We start from the raw sequence: 24,181 nt of genomic DNA, 5'->3' as shown, positions 1-24,181 counted from the left end.
AGAATTTATTCCTTTTTATATCAGAAAATACAGTGAAGATGGGCATGGTGGCCGAGCATTTGAGAGGTAGAAACAGGGACCAGGAAGTTTCAGGTCAGCCTGGGCTTTATAAGACCCAATGTCATAAAACTGAACTAAAAATAGAAACACATCTGTCCAGACTTCTGTAATCCCCTATAGTGAGCCACTGCACAGCCTGAGGCAAACTCTTGGCTTGCTGTGCCAAAAGCAGGGCTGGGCCCATGCTGGCTCTTGGTTTTCTCATCTGTAAAATAAGACCTGAGCACATGCAGCGCCAAAGAGGCTGTGTAGGGTGGGCACCTGACTTTGACAGCAACTGTGCAGAGGGGCAGACCTGTGCCCAGCCTGGGCAACTGCCAGGAACACATCCTTTCTGCTGCTGTGACTCTCGGGTTGATTGGCAAATATCAGAATGGTCATCAAGCAAAGAGGCTCTTGAGACAGCAGAAAGCATGGTGTCTTGCTGGAACAATTCAGCGGTGGGGCTGGGCTATGCCGCTGTCCATTTGTATTTGTACGGATGCAGGTCCACCCAGCTGGTGGGGGATGGTGGTAGCACTGGATATGCTGAGTGCAAGAAGCAGGCTGTCTCAGAAGATCCAGGGAAATGGTGGGGACAACTCTGTTTAAATCATTTCTTTTTTCACATTGTCAAATTTTTCAATATTTAAACCTCTGAGCAACATTTTGTGGCATATCAGAGGCTGGCTATGCAAGCAATCAGTTCTTTTCTGTATTATATTAAAATGTACTGTTTGGGGTAAATTTTTAAAATATGAGGTGGAAATACTTGAGTCTGTGCTCTAGAGTTGCTCCTATGTGATATGAGCATCATCATTATTATGTGGTGGATCATCAATAAAGCCCCAGTGTTCTACAGAAATGTGTTGTTCACAGTGTTTTGCTCTGGGTCAAATGCAAAGTAACATTCTATTCACACTTTGTAGAAAGCAAAGTGCCCGTGAAGGTGGTAGTAAGTTGGGGCGTGGGTGACACTGACACCAACAGAGTCCTTTGGACAGTTGTAGTGGGCAGAGACCAGCTGTGCACGGCACATGGTAAGACATGGGAGCGACAGCACTGGGGGGGGGGGATAAAAGCACATTTAAAACCCTACCAGTGGTCTGTGTTGAGCTGAGCAAAAGTAGCAGCAACTTCATATAAGGACGGAGGGGACAGGTTAGGGCTGCCTGTGGTTACTGTTCTCTGCCCTGACAGGCACAGAGCCTTTCATGTGCTAGGCAAGCGCTAACTCCTGAGCTTCCTCCACAGCTTCCCCGTTGTTCAGTTGAGTGGGGTGTACTATAATAGGGATGCTGTTCTGCAGCCCCTCCCTCACCACCAGTCCTCTTAGGTAACGCCTCCTGCTAACTCGTGGGTTTTATTTCTGAGACAAGGTTCTGGCTGGCCTGGAACACTCATTGTAGACCAGGCTGGTCTCAAAGTCACAGAGATCTACCTGCTTTTGCCTCCTGATCGTGCATCCACATCTAGCACTTCTGATAAAGTCTGGAAGCATCTCTTATCTCTACTTAAGAACTTTAACACAGAGAATTAAGGATAGCTAAGAATAATAACATTAAACAAATAGCTGAATACATGTTTTCATTAAAAACACCAGGAAGAAATAACCACAAATAGTTGCTTACAAAAATAAATTGATTGTAGCTTTGGGCTGTGTGTGACAGACGATTTACTCCGGGTCCTTCTCTGGTGGACGGTTTACTCCGGGTCCTCTGGTGGGACAGCTTCCATTAGCAACTGCAGGTGCTTGGTGACCGGCCCTGGAACAGAAGCCAAGGCAAAAATGCAGTTAGAACAGTATGGTCACAGGCTTCCCTTTTCTGACTCTGGTGACGTGCTGCCCGTGTCCTGAGAGCCTGCTCGAGGGACCACGGGGTTCAGAACCGCACCACTCGCTGCGTCAGCTTTCAGGTTGGTTATTTCCCTACCAAGAAGTAGGAACTCACAGTTTTATTCTCTCCCCAACAATTCACACTGCAGGGAGAACAAGACTGTTATGTGTTTGCAGCTAAGCTCTAATGAATCTGAGGGACTACATTTTGTTTAAAATACAATGTTTTGTTTTTTTGCTTTACATTTCACCAGCTTAAGGCACTTCAGTGGTTTTTGTGCTTTGTTTTTTGAGACAGGGCCTTGCTGTGTAGCCCAGGCTGGCCTCAAACACATGGTCTCCCTGGTTCAGCCTCCTGAGAGTTGTGGTTATAGGTGTTTGCCGTCGAGCCCTAACAGTTTCTAGAGGAGCAGTTTGGCTCTCCAGGTTGCCAGTTATCCTGTCCAGATGGCCAACTGCAACTTTACTCTGGCGGTCCGCACCTTTCTGCAGCCTTTACTCTCTTTGAAGAGGTTTGGGGCTAGTGAGTCAGGAAGGAGATCACCATAGTTTACTTTGGTCACTAAGAAATTAATTTTCCTCCTTAATTCTTGTATCGCTGTGAGGTAAGTGAGATGCCAGTTTTCCCAGCTGACTTTGGTAAGTGGAGTTTCTTGTGACATAATCTGCTTTATGGCAGAAAAGCACTGGATGTGATATATATAGTGAGACTTTACAAGTAAGGCACAGCTGAGTTCGTGACACCTAGAACCCCAGCACTAGTGAGGTTGAGTCAGGAAGACCTAGAGTTAGGGTGCCAGCCAACCCAAAACCAGGTACAATTCAGGCTGTTCGTGCTGCTTGGCACTAACTTTCCATCTAGAAATGAGGGCGCTAATGCAACTAGCCAAATAGCTTTTTTTCTTTCTTTTTTGTTTTTTTGAGACAGGGTTTCTCTGTAGCTTTCAAGCCTGTCCTGGAACTCACAGAGATCACCTACTTCTGTGCTGGGGTTAAAGCTGCACTCCACCACTGCCTGGCTTGCAACTAGCTTTTTAAAGCGCTAGTCCAGCTGGGTGTGGTGGTACACTCCTTTAATCCTGTCACTCGGAAGCAAGCAGAGGCAGGTGGCTCTATGAGTTCAAGGTCAGCCTGGGTACACAGGGAAACCCTGTCTGCGGAAAAACAAAACACTTATCCAAACAGCTGAGAATCAGGACAGCAGAACACAGAGACCTGTGTCCTCGGTGTAGGGGGACTCAGGCCCTTGTCCCATACCTGTTTCTAGCTATAACTTTGGGATCTCTTTGGGCTGTTACTGAGCCTCTTGGATGTCTGCCACGGGTCTCTCAAAAGAAAGCAGTGACCAGGGCTACACTGGGGTCCTGCTTCAAAACAACAGAAGGTGGTCTTCCTGAGAGAGCCCATCTGATGAGATGCTGAAGATGCTGCTGAGCTACGCCCTCAGGGTGGCCCTAATGGTAAACTGTTATCAGCTAGTGTGTACTATGCAGTACAAAATAAAATGGTACTTTCCCCTCCTCCTCGTAGTAGAGAGGGGACCGAGGGACACCAAAGGTGGGCCCAGAGGGTGACACTGGGGAGTGCAGTCCTGAAGGAGTGATGTGCTAGAAGTGAAAGTCAGAGGCACTTGGCTTCCAGACCTTCTGTCCACACTTACTGGAGATTCTCTGGGCCCATCTGAACTTGTAGTGAACAAACAGGAAGTAGAATATGAGTCCACTCAGTATGAACAGCACACAGTAGAGATACTCCCAGGCTGGCTTACTGATGATCGGGGCCAACACCAAAAAAATGGAGACGAGAATCACCAGGATAGGGATGACGATGGGCACCTGCAAGCAGAGCGTCAGCACGTCAGCCGCACCGCCCTCGTTCCCTTTGAAACAGAGAAACCGTACATATGCAGACTGAGCTCAGCACCTTTGCCCACTTTTTCACCCCTTCCAACACTGTCGTGTCTCTGCTAGAATCTAAAAAAGCAGATGCTTCATCTGGGCTACAAAGTAAGTGTGCACCTCTAGCAGATTAAGGCTTCCTGCTTTCAACTTCCATATTTCCTCCCTCCCCTTGCCTCTCTTGTCTTGGAGAAACTGGATGACTGACAGCATGCAGTGTCTGGCTCTAGCTTTGGGGGATATTTTCCTCCACAGGGTAACTCTCATTTCCTGCAAACAGGTGATTGGAGGTGAAGGAAGGAACACACACCTGGCCGTTCACATGCCTCGAGGGGGGCCTCTTAGATGTTCAGAGCCTGATGTGAGTATAAGCTCTGAACCCAGGCTGCTCGCCACCTCTCTTTAGTCTTCAGTCCAGGCCTCAGTTTATTTTCTTAGTATGGATCTGGTCCTGATGCAGACTGAAGGAGGAGTTTTCACGTCACCTGTTAGTGTGTTTGATTCTGTTTCCCCTGCAGCTTTGTGAGCACCGTTGCTGGGAAATCGGTGAGTAGGTTTCCTAGCTATTAACTCAGTTGTCATTTCTGGCTTTTAGAAATGCATTGTCTTTTTTTTTTCATCTTTGTCTTAAGTGCTGTTTTGAGTTGTTTGAAAGAAAATGGCTCCCCCAAGGGAGTGACACTATTCGGAGGTGTGACCTTGTTAGAGGAAGTGTGTGCTGTGGAGGTGGTTTTTAAGGTCTCAGATATGCTCAAGCCACACCCAGTGAGACAGAAAACATCCTTTTGCCTTTGGACCAAGTTGTAGGACTGTGAGCTCCAGCACCTGCCGCACTCATAGCTCCCCACCATGGTGATAGTGAACTAAACCTCTGAAACTGTAAGCCACCAACTCAATTGAATATTTTCTTTTATAACGGTTGCCATGGTCACAGTGTTTCTTCACAGCAATAGAAATCTTAACTAAGATACCTGATACTTCTCCCTCTCCCCTGTCTATGCCTCCCTTCACCCCAAGACAAGGTCTCATATAGAAAGATGTATCCCGCCGGGTGATGGTGGCACACACCTTTAATCCCAGCACTCGGGAGGCAGTGAGTTTGAGACCAGCCTGGTCTACAGAGCTAGTTCCAGGACAGGCTCCAAAGCCACAGAGAAACCCTGTCTCGAAAAACCAAAAAAAAAAAAAAAAAAAAAAAAGATGTATCCCTTGCTGGCCTAAGCTCACAGCAATCTTTCCTCCTCTGTTACTGAGTGCTGAGGGTGCAGGAAGGCCGGTTCCAAAGTCCCCGTCATTGTGTAAGCATGTCAGAACCGGGTAGAGGCAGGGCGCAGATCCTCCTGCAGCCTGATGTATGAGTTCACCAGCAGCTGTGTGGACCACAAGCTGTCCTTTGAAATGAGCAGGAGGAGGCTCAAGAGCAGAGCAGAGCAGGCAGGAAGGCATCAGAAATAACTGCCTCCCATTTTCCCCAGAAACCAAAGGTGCTGTGACATTCAAACACAGACTTACCTTGATGGGCCTTTCTAGGTCTTTCCTTGTGAATCTCATCACCACGAGTCCTAGAATTGTCATCCCATAAAACAGCCATGCAGCAAAACTGAAATAATTAACTAGGGAGTTGATGTCACCGGGGATGATGTAAATGATGGCTATGATGCCCTAGTGGGAAGAAGAGTGACATTCTAGGTCCTCGGTGTACAGACATTGTCCTTGTCCTCACAGAAGACAGAAGCAACAGCTTCCACTATGTGGGCCTGCCTCTGCCTCCCACCAGGCCAGCTCAGCCTGACTGAGTTGTTCTCAAGGCCCTACAAGAAGAGCTTGGACAACTTGAGTCTATAAAGTTGTGCCCTTGCACATGTACTCTCTCGCATGCATGTGCGTGCATGCACACGTACACACAGTCTTTATAACCCAAGCTAGCCTGGAGCTTGTGATCTTCCCACCTCAGCCTCCTGAGTGCTGGGATTGGACCACCATGTCTGACCTAAGTCTTGATGTTAAGAAGAAACAAGCTCCACACACATTTTGTGCTCCAGTTTTATAAGGCTGACTTAACTTGGGGAGAGTTTTCGCTACAGGTAGTCAGCTGGTGAAACTCAGGTCCAGTTGGGACTGTATTTGTGGCCTGGGATGCCAGTTTCTGGAACTGTTTGCTCATCTTCAGAGTGGGGAAAAGGACATCATTGTAGTCCTTTGGCCCTAAGCCAGGTCTGCCTGTCTCTAAGAAACCACAGCCAAGTTAACAGGCTGAAGTCAGAGGCCATTAGCTGCCAGGACATGCCTTATTCCCCACCCTGAAGCTATAGGCCTTCGTATTGTATGTCCATACGTGTAAGAAGCAGAGTGCATAAGCTTGGAAGATTCTGGGTTGTCTTGGGGAATGAGGGAGCCTGGCTCACTCAGAAAAGCCTGGGCTCGAGAGCACAGGTCTGCTTCATCTACTGCAGAGAGAGATGGCCTGCTTTCTAGCCACGGCTGCTGCGGCTCCAGCTGTGTCAGGCAGTGCTCATACTTACATAAAATATGAGGGCAGGGGCGGGTGTGAGGCGCTTGACGCTGACATACGAGAGCACTTTGAGCATGTGGCCCTCTCGGCCTGCCACGTAGATGAGTCTGAAAGAACAACGGGAGCACTGAGGACGCACCTCCGAGGTCACCTCTGAGGTTGCTGGCGAGGACGTGCTAGCGTGTCCTCCAGAAGGGGCTGCAGTATGGTGCAAGTATGGTGGCTACTGCACTGTGAGGAGCTCATCCCGGCTCTGTGGAAGTCATTAGGGCGGGGGGGGGCATGGTTTATGAGTAGATACTTGCTCGACTCCCAAAGTTATGCAAGAAGTAAAAAAGCATAAACTAGTCCAGGGTGTGGAACCCAGCCAGGGCAAGAAAGCAAACACACCCTCTCCTGGGGCTCCCGTGTTCTAAAGGCACACTAGGGTACCTGAACAGACACGAGTGACAGACCCCTTTCCCAAATTCCTCCTCGTCCAGCAAACACTGTTTAAAATGTGACGCGGAGATAGGTGAAAGCTCTAAACATGTAAGAACGCTGCCATGCTCAAGAACTCGAGGGCACTTGCTGATCTTCCAGAGGACCCGAGCTCAGTTTCCAGTCCCATGGCAAGTGACTCCTAATTGTCTGTGACTCTAGTTCAAGGGAATCTGACACCTTTGGCACCCCATATGCCCTCACAGGAAAATAAAATGGGGGCTATAAAGATGGCTCAGTAAAGGGTGCACACTCCTCTTGCAATGGACCCAACTTGAATTGCCAGTATGTATGCTGGGTGGGTCACAAATGCCTGTAACTCCAGCTTCAGGGGACCTGATGCCTCTGGCTTCTGTGCTATCCTACTCACATGCACATACTAACACACAGGCACACATACATGCACATACTAACACACAGGCACACATACATGCACATACTAACACACAGGTGCACATACTAACACACAGACACACAAACTGAAAATTGACTATAAAATCTAAACAAACTATCAAGTATTTATGTCAGTAACATTTAGTTGGAAGCTCTGCTCTAGCCTCTTCACCCCAGGCCAAACTCAGCCCAGATGTTCAGCTGAGAACCAGGCCCCTCTCCTCCCATTGCAGACCCCGCCCCAGAGAAAGCCTGCCAAGGGTCAGCTCCTCCCTTGGAGCTGCTCAAGATGCCATCCTACAGGGTATTTAAGACCTGCCATGTAATTCCTCTCCTGCCTTTCCCAAAGACACCCGGGAGTTGCTTTGTTATGTTTATTAAACCTGGTCTTATTAATTTGACTGGATTTGGTTGATTCCATTGGCAGAGAAACGACAAACAGAGGATTTTTCAAAATACTTATCAATAAAGACTACAGTTTCTAGCTACAGTGTGGTAAAATTACATAGGCCAAAGACATCTCCCAGAACACCTTGGCAGCCTCTCTGAAAGACAGCCATAGATTTAGGCATTGCCTGCGTAAGGGCACATGCTCCATTAAGTCTTTTCTTTTTTTTTTAAATTTATTTATTTATTAAAGATTTCTGCCTCCTCCCCACCACCACCTCCCATTTCCCTCCCCCTCCCCCAATCAAATCCCCCTCCATCGTCAGCCCGAAGAGCAATCAGGGTTCCCTGCCCTGTGGGAAGTCCAAGGACCACCCACCTCCATACCGGTCTAGTAAGGTGAGCATCCAAACTGCCTAGGCTCCCACAAAGCCAGTACGTGCAGTAGGATCAAAAACCCATTGCCATTGTTCTTGAGTTCTCAGTAGTCCTCATTGTCCGCTATGAGGTAAGCCAGACCCAAAAAGAGGAACATGGGATGTACTCACTCATATTTGGTTTCTAGCCATAAATAAAGAACATTGAGTCTTAAGAGAAATGTCTACAACATAATTTTCATAATTTTGTAAGTAACTAAGGAAATCAGACAGGTCTTATTTAATAGACTGGCCCTTTTTCATTATTGTTCGAGGATGAAATCAGACCCGGGCACAGGCTGAGCACAGTTCTGCTGCTGAGCCACATCCCGACAAGTCTGCTGCTTTAGCATCACAAATGTGGAACCACTTTTCTCTCCCAAATACACACTGGATAAGGACTTAAAATTTATGTCAGCTGATACTTGGGGTTCTACAATCTAGATACATTTGTAGGTTTTATGTCAACAAAAAATAAAAATATAAAAGTTTATTTAGATTGTAGAACAACCTCAGCAACTTTAGCTTAGAGAGAAAAATCCTTCCAGCTGAAAACCAGGGTCTTGCTGGGTGGTAGTGGCACGTGCCTTTAACTTTAATCCCAGCACTCAGGAGGCAGAGGCAGGCAGATCTCTGTGAGTTCAAGGCCAGCCTGATCTACAGAGCAAGTTCCCAGGCAGCCAGGACTTCGCAGAGAAACCCTGTCTCAGAAAACCAAAAAATAAAATAGATAAAAAATTCAAGTTATTGTGTAAGCTAGCAATTTTATTCTTAGGAATTTATCCAAGATGAAAATATGCTCCACATAAAATAATACATACATGAAAAAACAGATGAGTTCCATAACAATATTAAGCTTAAAGCCCAAAATAAAAATAACACAAAGTTCACTGGTGATAAGCAGCATTGTTTACCATACAGTGGAGTGCTATCCTCTGGGAAGGAAATGCACTGATACACTGCAGTTTGGATGAACCCAGTCACATGCTACCTTGAAAGAATTAGCTGCAAACATGATTTAGATGAAAGACACAGAACAAGCACAGCTGTGGACGCAGGAGCCGTCCACCCAGGCGGGCAGGCGGAAGGGATAACAGATCAAGTAGAAGGAAATGCCTAGGGACGTTGGCTGTATGTTAGAACTGGGTTATAGATGACGCCTGAATGACTGTGTTTACCACATGTTGTAAAATTACAAGAGCAAAGTCTGAGGGAACTTCTACCAATACAGGTGTCAGATTTTTATCTGTGAACTAGATGTGGTGGTATACACCTTTAAGTCCAGCGCTGGGCAGGAGGGCAGAGGCAGATGGATCTCTGAGAGAGGCTATCCTGATCTACATAGTGTCAAGCCAGCTTGGGCTACAAAGTAAGACATTCAGAATATTTGTACTTAATTAAACTTCCAAGAAACTATTGGAAATGATATTTAAAATTTACATAACTAGCACGAAGAAATAAGCAGTGCTTTGGAATAAATATGACAAAAGATGCTCAAAACTGTAAACTGAAAACTCAGAAACCCGAGGGGGTTCGCAGTCTGTGCCCATGAGATGTCATTCTCCCCATGTGTATTGAAAGAGGCAAAAGAGAAGCACCAATTCCTCTATAACAGGAGACCCGTCAAACCATAGCAGGCTTCTCAGCAGCAATTTTATTAAGATTGCTGAGTGGGCAAAGGACCCTGCTTCCAAGCCTGTCAACCAGAATTCAGGCCAAGGAAACCATATGATGAACAGAACTAACTTCCAAACATTGTCCTATGACCCACCACACACACACATGTGCGTGAGATGTGTGCACCCACACTCAAGACCCATACATGTAATTTTTATAAAGCCAAGAAGTCTTGAAATGAGGCATTTCAAATGCTGAGAGAATTCTCAGCCCACATGACTACAGCCAGCAAAGGTATATGTTATAACTGGAGAAGAAAAACTTCTATAATAAAAACAGGCTAAAGGAATTCATTACCACTAAACTGACTCTCCTAAAGTCACTTGAAGGAGCTGGGTGGTGGTGGCACATGCCTTTAATCCTAGCACTTGGGATGCAGAGGCAGGTGGATTTCTACAAGTTCGAGGCCAGCCTGGGCTACAAGAGCTAGTTCCAGGACAGTTAGAGTTGTTACACAGAGAAACCCTGTCTCAAAAAACCAAAAAGAAAAAACAGGGAAAAAAAGATACTTGAAGGAATCTTTCAGAAGAAAGTGGAAAATGGCAGCATCCACGAGGCTACGGGAAAGAATAATAAAACTAAGAAAACCTCAAACTCTCTGAAATCAGAAAATGACAGGTACGAATGCGCACATTTCAATAACAATATATATGGTCTTAATACACAGGCTAGCAGATTGACTCAGAAGGGGATCATGCTGGACATGCTGGTGCATGCCGTTAACTCAACAGAGGCAGGTGCTGTGAGTTCAGGGCAGCAGGCAATGTGGAGAGGCCCTGTCTCGATTAAAAGTGGGCCTTATCCAATTGTTGCCTCAGAAATGCATCTCGCCATAAAAGACACCATAGGGTGAGAGAATGGAAATGGTATTTTTAAGCAGATGGTAGAGGCAGTAAGCAGGTGTTGCTGTTCTAATATATAACAAAATAGACGTCAAACTCAAATTAGAAGATCACAGTTAAGCCTGTAAATCAAAAGCAAGGAAAAACCATACAATACACACAGATGCATGAACTGAATGATGAGTGGCGGTCATTGAAGACATTTTAGAAAATGTAAAACTTCCTAACATCAAATGAAAGAAGACCCCAAAGTTTACAGGATGCAGTGAAGATATTCTGTAAGGGAAGTGAATGGCTCTAAATGCTCACAAGAAGAAACCAGAGAAAGCTGGGCAGGTGGCAAATGCCTTTAATCCCAGCACTTGGGAGGCAGAGACAGGCAGATCTTGACGTTTGAGACCGGTCTGGTCTACAGGTTGAATTCTAAGCCAGCCAGGGCTACACAGAAACACTGTCCCCGAAAACCAAAAAGAGAAAGGAAAAAAAGAGAAAAAGGAAAATCAAGAGAGAGGTTGGTGAGATGACTTAGTGATTAAGGCATTTACTGGTCTATAGAGGACTTGGGTTTGGTTCTCAACATGCACATGGTAGCACACAGTCATCCATAACTCCAGTTCCAAGGGATCTGATACCTCTTTTGGCTTCCATGGGCTCCTGCATGCATGTGATGTACATACACACACTCAGACACACACACAGTTTTGTTGTTTTAAAATGCTAAAAATATTCACTAGAGAGAATACACCCCTAACTAACACAGAGTGCCAGGAAAGCTGAATACCCATATGTAGAAGAATAGAACTAGATCCCTAACTTTCACCCTACACAAAAGTCAACTCCATGGCTAGGGAGATGACTGAGGGGAAAATGATTGCTGTCAAGTATGAGAACCAGAGTTTGGTCCCCAGCATCCACATTAAAACAAAACAGGCATCAGTGGTGTGATAACGGCACAACTGTTACTGGGGTAACAGACCACTCCTATTGGATGAGATACAAATTCCACAGAAAGAGCCGGGCGGTGGTGGCGCACACCTTTAATCCCAGCACTCGGGAGGCAGAGGCAGGCGGATCTCTGTGAGTTTGAGGCCAGCCTGGTCTACAAAAGCTAGTTCCAGGACAGGAACCAAAAAAATGCTACAGAGAAACCCTGTCTCAAAAATAAAAGTTAAAAAAAAAACCAAATTCCACAGAAAGGAATCTATTCCTGACAGACTACACCACTCACAGCCTTAATCAGAGATGCTTCCCTGATGTGGGATGTCCCTCTGTATATGTGTTGCTCTTATTGATTAATGAATAAAGATGCTTTGGCCTATGGCAGGGCAGAGATATACATATAGAGATATAGGCTGGAAGAGATATAGAGAGTAGGCAGAGTCAAGGAGATGCCATGTAGCTGCCGAAGGAGAAAGATGCTGGAACCTTACCAGTAGGCCACAGCCTTGTGGTGATACATAGATGAATAGAAATGGGTTGATTTAAGATATAAGAGCTAGGTAGGAACACACCTAAGCTGTTGACCAAGCAGTGTTGTAATAAATAGAGTTTCTGTGTGATTAGTCGGGTCTGGGCAGCTGGGGAATAAAAGAGCAGTCTTGCCGCCGGGTGGTGATGGTGCACGCCTTTAATCCCAGCACTCGGGAGGCAGAGGCAGGCAGATCTTTGTGAGTTCGAGGACAGCCTGGTCTACAAGAGCTAGTTCCAGGACAGGCTCCAAAGCTACAGAGAAACCCTGTCTCAAAAAAAAAAAAAAAAAAAAAAAGCAGTCTCCGCTCACACTTCCCTTTGCAATAAGTGGAGGAGAATACAAAGCTGCTCAGCTTCTGCAGGATGCTTACACCACCCCCTTGAAAGTTCAAGAAACTGGGAGAGGGGAGTGGGAAGAACATAAAATCCGGAAGATGGGGAGAAGGGCTGCATATCTTCTGGGCATTCTACAACCAATTCAAACATGGCCTCACTGCTACAGACATCCTTATCTACTTGAAGGTTTTCCTTTGGCCTTGGAGGTTGTGCTCCATGTAAGAAGTCAGAGCTCTCTTTATGAGACTCTCGAGATAGTCTTTAAAAATCTGCACCTAGGGGCTAGAGAGATGGCTCAGAGGTTAAGAGCATTGCTTGCTCTTCCAAAGGTCCTGAGTTCAATTCCCAGCAACCACATGGTGGCTCAAAACCATCTGTAATGGGGTCTGGTGCCCTCTTCTGGCCTGCAGGCGTACACATGGACAGAATATTGTATACATAATAAATAAATATTTAAAAAAAAAAATCTGCACCTACACTTAGCCAGCAGCAAGACAATCAAAACAAAGTAAACTTAAAAGGTCAACAAGATTCGGTGGCTAGAAGAGTTGGCCATAGATCAGATCAGAAGTTGCTTCCCACTCTACACTCAGGTGACTACATGGCATCTATAGCAACAAAGTTAGATTGGCTGGAGTTACCTTTGCCCTACACAGAGACTTATATTGATGAGCAAAAGATGATGCAGAGAGATAAGACAATGAGATGTCAGGACCTCCCTTCTTTAAAAAGTTAGCTCATGCAGAGGCCCTGTGATGTCTTATGACCAAAGAACAAAAGAAGGCCAGGATTAGACACATAAACAAATCCTATAAAGATATAGGATGTAGACATTGTATTATGCCAGAATTTGAATAATAACTGTAGCATCTCTGACCTGAGAATTTTTCTTGGGCACTCTGACTGTTAAGAATTAATAATATTGGCCAGGCGGTAATGGTTCATGCCTTTAATCCCAGCACTTGGGAGGCAGAGGCAGGGGATCTCAGTGAGTTCAAGGCTAGCCTGGTTTATAAAGTGAGTTCCAGGACAGCCAGGACTATTACACAGAAAAAAATGTGTCTCAAAAAAACAAAAACAAAAAGTTAACCATACACTGCTTGGGACATGGCAATCTGCCCGGCTGGCTTGGAGATTTTCTTTTGGTCTAGCATCCTTGAGGCCACAAAAACTCCTAGCCTGAGAACAGAACAAGCAGTCATATGCCTCTAGATTCTTAAAGATTGGGCTGTGGGGTTAATGAGTAAAAATAATTATAAAAGGTAACTTTATAAATGATGATTAAACTTTAGGGAAATTATTTAAAAGATAACTCTGTCTGGGTGGTGGTGACACACACCTTTAATCCCAGCACTTGGGGGTGGAGGCAGGTGCATCTCTGAGTTTGATGCCAGCCTTGTCTACGTAGTGAAATCAAAGCCAGTCTGATCTACAGAGCAAGTTCTAAGACAGCCAGAGCTACACAGAGAAACCCTGTCTGACAAAAAAAAGAAAGAAAAAGATAACTCTCTTCTGTCAGTTTATCAATTATGACCAAAAGATATGTAAGAGGAAGTGAGACACATGTCCAAAACGAAAAACGATAGGATCTACGTTTTGTAACAACGTGAATCTATCCCTGCTTACTGAATTCTATATAAATAAACAGTCTGGTTGCTAGTCAGTCAGGTTGCAAGATTCTCCCAACCACCATGCCTGCTTATCTTTCTCTTGCTGACTCCTGATCCCCTCTCCGAGACCTGTCTACTGCCGGGTGGCCCCTGGTATACACTGACCTCTACGTGTGCATTATATCACTTGTACACTCGCAGACACACATGCATGTACACAAATAAGTATGATAAAAAAAACAATTTCAAGTTTTAATATGGAAAAAAGTGTTCCACATCTTTAACCTCTGGAAATTATTTTGAGATTCCGTTCACAATAGTCAAAATGATTAATATCGAGAAAACTAATGTCAACAAGTGCTGGCAAAGATGTGCAGAAAGAGGACCCTTAGTCACTGTCAGTGGCATTGCAGACTAAAACACCAGCGTGAGGCTCCTCAGAAAACCCGAACCAGATTGTTCGTCGAGCCCAGTTTAACACTCATGGGTAGAGGAAACCCAAAGGACTCTTAACTCCAACTGCAAAGAGAGTCTACATATATGGCTACTGCTGCTTAATTGATGAATAATTCAAAACTGCTAAGAATTTTTTTTTTATTTTTTATTTTTTGGGTTTTTTGAGACAGGGTTTCTCTGTAGCTTTGGAGCCTGTCCTGGAACTAGCTCTGTAGACCAGGCTGGTCTCGAACTCACAGAGATCCGCCTGCCTCTGCCTCCCAAGTGCTGGGATTAAAGGCGTGCGCCACCACCGCCCGGCAAGAATTTATGTGAAATATTCTCACCAGAAGGACACACTAAACATGGGAGCGATGGATAAGTTAATGTGCTCATTCTACAATACATACAGGTATCGAAACATCACAGGGTGGCTCAGAAACACATGCTGTTATTCTCTAATTAGAAAGCAAAATTCACATTTACCACCAAAGCGTGCTTTTCTTTCCTCTCTGTCTCCCTCCCCTTCCTCACTCCCTTCTTGCCTTCTTTCCTTGCTAGGGATGGAACACAGGACCTGGAGCATGCTCAGTAAGCAGCGTACCATTGATCCATGGCCTGAGCCCAGAATGCTTTGGGAAAAGTGGGGGGCCAGGCCCTATACACACTTCGCTGTGGCGTTAGCAGAATTATTTTGTGGTCTGTATTCATTTTTAACATGTGATATTTGTCAACAGCACTTGGAAATCTATTCATTCAGAGCACTACCCTGAAAAAGACGTGCTCTGGAATGTTCCCCTCAGCAGTGTTCATAGAAACAATTCGCACTTGGCCCATCCAAGTTTATTAAATGTTTATGAAATGCTCTCATTTAGACAAAAAGGGAAGGTGATGGAGAACCTCCGTCAGCCAATGACCTTTAAGAGGCTGGGCCAGGATAGGGTGTGGCCTTTTGGGTACCCAGAGAAAGCCATGAGCCTGCCCAGCTCACTAGCTCTTGTTCCCGCGTTACACACCTTGAGGTTGGACTTCTCATTCCCGTTCCATGAGTTTTCCCCTTACAATAAGATAATAACTAAAGTCTTTTAGAGTTAGCTGAGATAATTCAGCTCGCGTCCTTACCCCGTTCGCATACGGCTACACAGAGGCTTTGTTAAAGCATGTGTCTCGCAAAGAGAAACAGCACAGCTGTTAACTGTCCGCACCGTGGGAACTGGAGTGGCTGGCGACACCTGTCCATGGGGCTGACCCACAGCTGCCCACAGCTTCAGAGAGTTGAGCTCTAACAGAGACTGACGCAGCCTACAGCGTCAACAGCTGCCCATTCACAGGAAAGCCTGTCAATCCTCAGTTAAGTTTGTGCATGCGCATGACAGAATGTTCAGGAAGGACCATCGGGGGAGAACATGCTACACAGAAAGTCCCACACGGAAGCTAAGCCTGTTCATCTGGTGACCCTTCCCTCTGCCTGGCCCTAACAGGGCGGCATTCCCCGGTTTGGAGCCCAGGCCAGCAGACTGCACAAGCCAGGCCCAAGGCTATCCACCCTTGGCTACTTTACTTTGAGGTTCAAGCCGCACCCCTTGTCTGTTCTTCAGAGTTTGTACACGTATACCCAGCATGCTCTGGGCTCGGCTCCAGTGGGATTTCACCTGGCAGAGCCCTCCGGATGCAGGGAGTCCCTCACTGACTTGGTTGTTCCCCGCCCACCCCGAGAGAGTGACAGGATGGGTTTCCTACCTGCCTGCTGTAAAGCAGGTTCCATTAGCAGCACCAATGGTTGAAAAGGCCACGAAAAGGGGGACCACCCAGGATGCGGGATAGAGAACGCGGTCACCGAAGGTCTGGAGCAAAGCAGAGTGCAATCCTGAGAGCTCCCCCTGGGCACCCACGTCCCCACATCACGTCGCTGTGTCACTGTGCACAGCCTTTGGGGCCCTCTGCTGGAGACGAGGGAGAAGCCTTCAGAGCTGCCCAGGCTCTTGGTGACAGGACTCTGGTCCACCCTGCCATCATTCTCAGTCACTTCCTGGCCCCACCTCATCTCAGTCACCTCATTTTCAAGCTCCACCTCATCTCATCTCACCTCCTGAACATAGCTTCTCATTTGTCTTACTTCTTGGCCCTACCTCACCTTAGTTACCTCACTTCCTGGATCTACCTCACCTTAATTACCTCACTTCCTGGATCTACCTCACTTTAGTTACCTCACTTCCTGGATCTACCTCACCTTAATTACCTCACTTCCTGGATCTACCTCACCTTAGTTACCTCACTTCCTGGATCTACCTCACCTTAATTACCTCACTTCCTGGATCTACCTCACCTTAGTTACCTCACTTCCTGGATCTACCTCACCTTAATTACCTCACTTCCTGGATCTCCCTCACCTTAGTTTCCTCACTTCCTGGATCTACCTCACCTTAATTACCTCACTTCCTGGATCTACCTCACCTTAATTACCTCACTTCCTGGATCTACCTCACCTTAGTTACCTCACTTCCTGGATCTACCTCACCTTAATTACCTCACTTCCTGGATCTACCTCACCTTAATTACCTCACTTCCTGGATCTACCTCACTTTAATTACCTCACTTCCTGGATCTACCTCACCTTAATTGCTTCAGTTCCTAGAGCTACCTCACCTTTGTTTCCTCACTTCCTGGATTTACCTCGACTTAATTACCTCACTTCCTGGATCTATCTCACCTTAATTACCTCACTTCCTGGATCTACCTCACTTTAATTACCTCACTTCCTGGATCTACGTCACCTTAGTTACCTCACTTCCTGGCTCTACTTTGTTTTACTTTACTTCTTACTTCCTTGATCCCCCTCATTGGGCATGACCTTGCTTTAACCACCAGCCTCAGGGTTCATGAACTTTTCTACCATCCTTGGTGCCCTGACATCCTTACTCTGCTTCAATCCCATCACTAAAATCACTTTCTTCCGCTCACCTTTGCTCTCCTCCTTCCTCTGTGGACTCTGGCCCAGGGCCCTCAGCCACTGCTACATACACCTGGGAGGGAGACTGAGGACCCGGGAGCACAGCCCGCCGCATGCTGTCTTCCTACTTTGGGCCCCCAGCCTTCCTGCTCTCCGAGTCTCCCTCCTTTGAAAGGTCACAGCCTTAGCGACTTACCACAGCCACAGCCTGGGACTGCAGGAGCTCTGTTGGAGTCATCACCGTGAAGTAGGAAATATTCATGAGTATGTAACACACTGTCACCAGAGGAATGCCAATGACAATGGCCATGGGCAGGTTTCTGAGAGGGACAAAGACACAGGAGCCCAGAGTCACCCCAGAGCATCCTGTGAAAGTGCTGAGATGGACATTTCCTTCCTACCATCAGCCCTGCTTCTGCTCTGTGCTGCATTGGGGTCCCAGATGCCCTTCTTGGGGCCACCAGGCAAGGGATCTGTGATAAGGTGGACCCAGCAAAGACAAGAGTCATTTCCCCAGGGCTGAAGAACTGAGTGGTTTAGAGCAAAGTTAGGCAGAGATAAAGGAAGTCAATGTTCTTCCTTCCAGTTACCAACCGTGCCACTGCCCGGCAAAGACAAACCAATGGGGATGCCGAGCACACAGGGGACCTTGGTTCACCCAGGGCCGGGTGCATGGCCCAGTGGACCGCACTTGCCCAGCATGCTCAAGGCCCTGGGTTCCACGCCCATGGGGTGGGGGTGGGAATCCACTGAGTGGAAGGGGAACAGGAAATAGCAGAGCAGCAGAAGGATACGGCAGCTCCACTGGGTGCCCCACAGGGGAGAAACACTCCGTAGGAGCACGAACCCCTGCCCTGTGCCACACTCTTACCTGTAAGGGTTTCTAAGCTCCTCAGTGATATAGTTGAGTTGATTCCTGGACAAAGAAAAAAAAGAAGGGTTGACTCATTTTAAGATTTCTACTGTAGGAGCTAAAGGCATAATTCAGCATAAGGGTGTCTACCTAGAATGCCCTAGTGAGAGGCAGTGGGGATGGCTCAGAGATGGAATGTTTTCCAAGTACCGGGTGGTGGTGGTGCACACCTTTAATCCCAGCACTCAGGAGACAGAGGCAGGTAGATCTCTGTGAGTTCGATACCAGCCTGGTCTACAAGAGCTAGTTCCAGGACAGGCTCCAAAGCCACAGAGAAACCCTGTCTCGAAAAACCAAAAAAAAAAAAAAAAAAAAAACCCAGAATGCTTTCCTAGCCTGTGCAAAGCCCTAGGTCTCCCATCCCCAACATTAAAAATAGAACAAAATAAAAATAACGCAAAGAGTGGAAAGTATTGAATAAAGAGACCACAGAGAGCTTTCCTAGACCAATTCAGGGGGACCTCTACCCCATAGGTCCTGGTGGTGATAGACCTCACAACTGTCAAGCGCTAGGTGTCTGTCAGGGGCTAAGTCATTGCCCTCTGTGGAAATCATGTAAGTTTTGAAAAATATTCAGGATACTTTAAAAAGATGGAAAGAGTTTGAAAGAAGGATGAAGCCTATACCGGTGGCACAGGGGTGGGGATGGGGGCAGCGTCACCCTGGCCATGCTGCAGCCTAGAGGAATGCAGGCATCGTCTGATGTTTGCAGTGCCTCTCTTCGCCTCAGACGGGTTCTCCTGGTGCAGATTCTAAACAAGGCCTCCCCAACTACCCCTTCACAGTTCCAGGCTAGAAAAAGGGGCAAGGGTCTGAACCCCATGACTCATCCACAGAGTAGGAGGGACATGGGAAGATAAGGGTCTGGGCACTTCACATAAAGGAACCATGAAGGTGATGTTAAGTGCCCCATCTTTGTTTTTTGTAGGAGCTCAAATGAAGGCGCCCTAAAGACCCCACTCATAGACAGAAGAGCTTACCACCCATCATAAGCCCAGAGTCCATTGTAAAATGCCAGGCTGATGGCGCCCACAGAGGTCTGCGCACCCTCAAAAGAATTCTGAAAGTTCTTCGTGCTTCCTGAAATTAAGCCAGATAGCGAAGAGTGAATGTCAGCTGGCCAGACGCTGGCTTTAGCCCCTTCTCTGCCAGAAAGAAGGGTATGTATGACTCGTGACCCCAGCCTATTCAAGGAACCGAAACTACAGACGACATGTCTGTCTGTCATCCCAGCACTCAGCACACTGACGATATAACTGGATCATCTCCTGTAAGAAACAAGCCTGGGCTATATAGTGAGTTCCTGTATCAAAAATAAACAAAGTCCCATGCCAGCTGGGGCCTGCCATCCAATCCTGCCGCAGCTCACCTTGGGCCAGGAAGACCAGTCCGCTGATGATGATGATGGCGACGATTACCAGCTTGGCTGCCGTGAAGAAGTTCTGAACGTAGCTCCCAAGCCGCACGCTCAGCGCGTTCACTGTAGTGATGAGCACTGGGGAGGCCCAAGCGGGGTAACATTCTGTAGCCGTGGTTTTCCCAAGGTCCTGGAAATGTCTCTTCTAGTCCTCTACCCCCCCCCCCCCCCGTCCACCTCACATTCTTTTTTTTTTTTTTTTTTTTTTTTTCGAGACAGGGTTTCTCTGTGGCTTTGGAGCCTGTCCTGGAACTAGCTCTGTAGACCAGGCTGGTCTCGAACTCACAGAGATTCGCCTGCCTCTGCCTCCCGAGTGCTGGGATTAAAGGCGTGCGCCACCACCGCCCGGCTCCACCTCACATTCTTAATGAGGGGAATAGAACTAAACAAGCTTGCCTCAGCACCTTTAAAGGGCTCACAGTGCTGACCCTTGAAATCCTGCCCAGTCTCAGACCGATGGGGAAGCAGCCAGGCCCTGGGCAAGGAAAGCCCCTCCTTGCCGCTGCCATAGGCATGGGGTTTGCTCAACACCTACCGGGAGAGCCAACCCTGGCCCCTGGCCCGCTTCACCAGACCCTACTGTGCCTCTCTCTGGGGAAGGGGGAGCCAAGGTCAGAGTCCCGGAACGCCAGTCATGCACCTTCCCTGCCTCCTGGGGCCTGAGGCTGGGTACTCACTAATGGCGGCGGCAGCCAGGAGTTTCACGACCAAATTCGGAGGGTTGCAGCCTGAGTAAAACGCGGCACACACGTACTCCGAGAAGCTGAGGCAAATGATGGCGAAGGAGGAAGGCTTCATGACGATCAGGCTGGTCCAGGAGAAAAGGTAGGCGGGGATGGGGCCAAAGGCCTCCATCAGGTAGGGGTACTCACCCCCCGACTTGGTGATCATGGTGCCGAGCTCTGCAAAGCACAGGGCACCTGGAACACAGAAGAAGGGACCCCGTCCCTCGTGAAGCTTCAGCCTATCCACAGCCTTCCTCCTTTGAGGGCTCCCGTTCTGAATCGCCAGGTTCTGGCCGCTGGACCTTTAACCGCAGCCAGATTCGTCCTTATTTACCACACACCCATTGGGAGACACCCAGCTGGGAATGGTGGTACCCCAACACTTAGGAAGATAGAAAGTTGGAGACCAGCCCGGGCTACAGAATGAGACCCTGTGCTTTCGTGGCTTGTCTCCACACTGGAAGGGGAGAGGTTACTAGGAAGTCGCCTCCCTTACCCAGAGTAGCCAGGATTCCACAGGCTGCCCATATGATGAGACAGGGCCCCACAGATTCTGTGTTGGCCAGCACAGACTTGGGGGAGATGAAGATGCCGGAGCCGATGATGGTGCCCACAATGATGCAGATGCCACTGATGAGGCCCACCTGCGTGTGCAAGGGCGGAGCTAATTCTATCAGCAAGGAGTTCGCAGGGTCAGAGGTGACGGCCCCCCAAGCTCCAGGGCGGCCCGAACAAGCCAAACTGACTCTTGTCCCAGGCGTGTCCACTCTGTGCCGCTGCCAATGGGAACATCAGGCCCCTTTCCTGACACGGAGACCTCAGAACCGCCACATGTTTTAACTAATCCCTATCACACCCATTTCACTGATGGGGGAACTGAGGCCCAGAGGCCGAAGACAAGGCTTCCTTCCGTGTAAACCACTGATTTAGTCAACAGGCTTTCAGAAACAGCCTGTAGAAAATGCCTCTGTTGGTCAGAGCAGCAGAAAAGAGTTCTTCGTGGGCATGACAAGGGACACCGGGGATCCCTGGGAAGCTGAGGAGAGCCTAGGCTGCATGCTGAAACTCTCTTTAAAAAAGAGAGTACTGGCCGGGCGATGGTGGCGCACGCCTTTAATCCCAGCACTCAGAAGGCAGAGGCAGGCGGATCTCTGTGAGTTCGAGACCAGCCTGGTCTACAGAGCTAGTTCCAGGACAGGCTCCAAAGCTACAGAGAAACCCTGTCTCGAAAAGCCGAGAGAAAGAGAGAGAGAGAGAGAGAGAGAGAGAGAGAGAGAGAGAGAGAGAGAGAGAGAGAGAGAGAGAGAGAGAGAGCCGTGGAACAATCTTCGAAGCCAGTCTGGTGTACAGAGTGAGTTCCAGGACTGGCTCCATAGTTACTGGGAAAGAGTACAGATAAGAAATATAGGTTAATTTATGTTGTAAGAGCTAGTTATTAATAAACATAAGCTGTCAGCCGAGCATTTATAATAATAAGTCTCTGTGTGGTTTTGTGGTTATTTGGGATCCAGCAGTCCTGAAAAAAAAAAAATTAAAAAACTCCACCCATGAGAGAAAGAGAGAGAGTTTTCCACCATCTAGACAAGATTAGGACTCAGCTGCTGGCCAGGAGCTCCAGCTCAACAGCAGGGAGCCCACTGGTGACAGTGACAGAGTTCCTGCAGGTGTCTGAGCTTTCTAAGGAAAAACAAAACAGGTGAGGAAGGCAACCAGACGGCTCCGGCGGGAGGATCGGGAGCTCATGGGCGTCCTTGGCTGTGAGACTGAAGCTTTCCTACAAAAGAAAGAAAAAGGAAAAAAACCTGCACGTTTCATTTGGTCTAAATTTAATACCAACGAATGAGTCAAAGAATTCAGTAAGATTTTAAAAAAATAAAAACAAAAAGCTGACTCAGGTCTGTACTTAATACCTCTGCCCAGGGCTCTGCAAACACCTTACGGAAAATGTGGGGAGCAAGACCAGCTTCCCCCCAACTTTAGGCTGGGCAGGGCTGCCTAGGCTTCCTTTCCTTCCTTGACCGCCCTCCCCGCCTAGGGTACGAGTTTGTGTCATGTCATCTGGAGGCCTCCAGAACCTTCCTCCTGCAGAAGAAGTATCCAAATTCAGGACCGGTAACCTGTACCGGGAAGTGCCAGGGTCCCAAGGTCCCAAGAAGAAACTGCTGGAATCAGGACTGTGACGGAGAGGACAGTGTCACGGCCCAAGGCCTGACTGCTGGGGACAAAGACTCCATACTGACCCATGGTTGGAAGGGATTATTCCCCATCAGGCACAAAGCTTCCCCGCATCCCTCTCCAGTTCCTCCACCCGTCAGGCAGTGGGTCCCAGGGGTCCAACTCAGACCTCAGCCCTCCCGCCTATCTCTGGTGCCCTGGTTCCTCATCCATGAGCCTAGACAGCCTCTTGGCCCTTCTTGCCTGGCTCCTGCTCTGCCTATGTACCTGGGACAGGCACAGAGTGGCTCATCCAGCTGAAATCTACCTCCACTCCTACCCTGGAACCCTTTCCTTCAGCCTAGCCAGGCAGTACCTCAGGCATGCAGCTGGTCCCATCCCTTAGCTCCTTGCTGCTAGCTTGGGCTCTTTGATGTCATGGCAACACGGATGCTGAACCAGCAACACAGCGGGGGACAGAAGAGGACCAGCTGTTGTGAAGAGGCTAGAGTCCTAGCCGAGTCAGTCATCGGCGACCTCTCTGACCCTTTTAAAAACACCATGGATTTACAGCAAAGTCCAGATAAGTGTTCCTTTTTAATGTATTTTATAAAAGTCAGCCAGGGTGCTAGAGGGTTGGGTCTGCAGTTAAGATCTATGGGTACTGCTTTTGCAGAGGACCAAAGTTCTATTCACCATATGGGTACATGGTGACTCATAACTGTAGCTTACAGCTCCAAGATGATCTGACACACAGACTGAAAAAGAAAACCATCACAGCCTGTCATCCCGATACTTAGAAAGTAGAAGCTAAGGATCTTTAGTTCCAGGCCAGCCAGAGCTACATAGCAAAGGGCCTTGGTTCAGTAAACAAGCAATCCTGTCCTAGAGCCCCTGGAGCCAATGCTGCTGAGTACAGGTTGGTCAACCCCAGCCTCGCCGCTTCCCACCTCTTTCTGGAGACTTGTGGTCTTGGGTTCATTGCTCTGGATGGATTTCTCATCCTCTCTCCGTCTCCTCAAGTTTGTCTCCTCCATTGTTCCCCACTGCTAGTTCCAGCACCTAGAAGGAGAGCATCGGCCTAAGGTCCAGTCATCAGATATAAACAATACACAAAGGGGCTTCCTCAAGATCTCTCTCAAGCTTGCGCATGGAGGTGGCTCCAACCAGTTCCAAAAGTACGGAGCTGTTCCCTCCGAGGAGAGCTCAGGCCTTGGTCCCCTGAGGACACTCTGCTCCAGGAGAAAAGGCCAACAGGAATGCCGTCCAGGCCCCAGAGCTTCCCGGGTCCCTTCCAATGTTGTTTTGTGTCCTCCTCCCCACCCCCAACACATTTAAAACACGCTTTACATCTATGACCCCGGGTCACTATTTTTCAAAACTAAAGAGATTGTTGCACCTTACATATGTAACAACACACACCTGTTCTCCCAGCACTGGGGATGTGATGTAAGTTCAAAGCCAGCCTGGGTTACCCAGCAAGTCAAGTCAGCCTGGGATACATAGAAAGACTGTCAAAAAAAAAAAAAAAAAAAAGACAGAATGGTAAATAAAATAAACCTAAAATGGAAATACATTGAAATGTACTAAGGCCGGGAGGGTTTGCTGGAGTAAACAGGCTCAAGGTACAGCTAGGTGATGGTGGTACCCTTTCTAAATCTCTCTACATCCCGTTTCCACCTAGGGCTCA

The 24,181-nt window shown here is 47.7% G+C and overlaps 1 protein-coding gene across 1 annotated transcript; it reads right to left on the bottom strand.

The window, feature by feature from the left end:
• Nucleotides 1-1,704: 1,704 nt before the first annotated feature.
• Nucleotides 1,705-23,528, bottom strand: Slc7a9 (solute carrier family 7 member 9). The gene is made up of 12 exons (XM_057762486.1): nt 23,442-23,528; nt 20,834-20,981; nt 20,290-20,532; nt 19,565-19,690; nt 19,176-19,275; nt 18,154-18,198; nt 17,479-17,602; nt 16,073-16,176; nt 6,297-6,393; nt 5,287-5,436; nt 3,537-3,711; nt 1,705-1,805 (listed from the first exon to the last, which is right to left on the bottom strand). The coding sequence occupies exons 1-12, from the start codon at nt 23,526-23,528 to the stop codon at nt 1,744-1,746; spliced, it is 1,461 nt and encodes a 486-aa protein (XP_057618469.1). The 3' UTR covers nt 1,705-1,743.
• Nucleotides 23,529-24,181: the final 653 nt, after the last annotated feature.

This window comes from Chionomys nivalis, chromosome 2 (assembly GCF_950005125.1).
Source record: "Chionomys nivalis chromosome 2, mChiNiv1.1, whole genome shotgun sequence".
Lineage (NCBI taxonomy): Eukaryota > Metazoa > Chordata > Mammalia > Rodentia > Cricetidae > Chionomys > Chionomys nivalis.
This window is presented reverse-complemented; position numbering and strand designations above follow the sequence as displayed.

Coding starts and splice junctions, on each gene's coding strand:
- Slc7a9 (XM_057762486.1), bottom strand. CDS start 23,528: ATGGAGGAGACAAACTTGAGGAGACGGAGAGAGGATGAGAAATCCATC. Junction 20,533..20,833: donor TGGAATCCTGGCTACTCTGG/GTAAGGGAGGCG, acceptor TCTGTGTTCCAG/GTGCCCTGTGCTTTGCAGAG. Junction 5,437..6,296: donor CCCCTGCCCTCATATTTTAT/GTAAGTATGAGC, acceptor TCTTCCCACTAG/GGCATCATAGCCATCATTTA.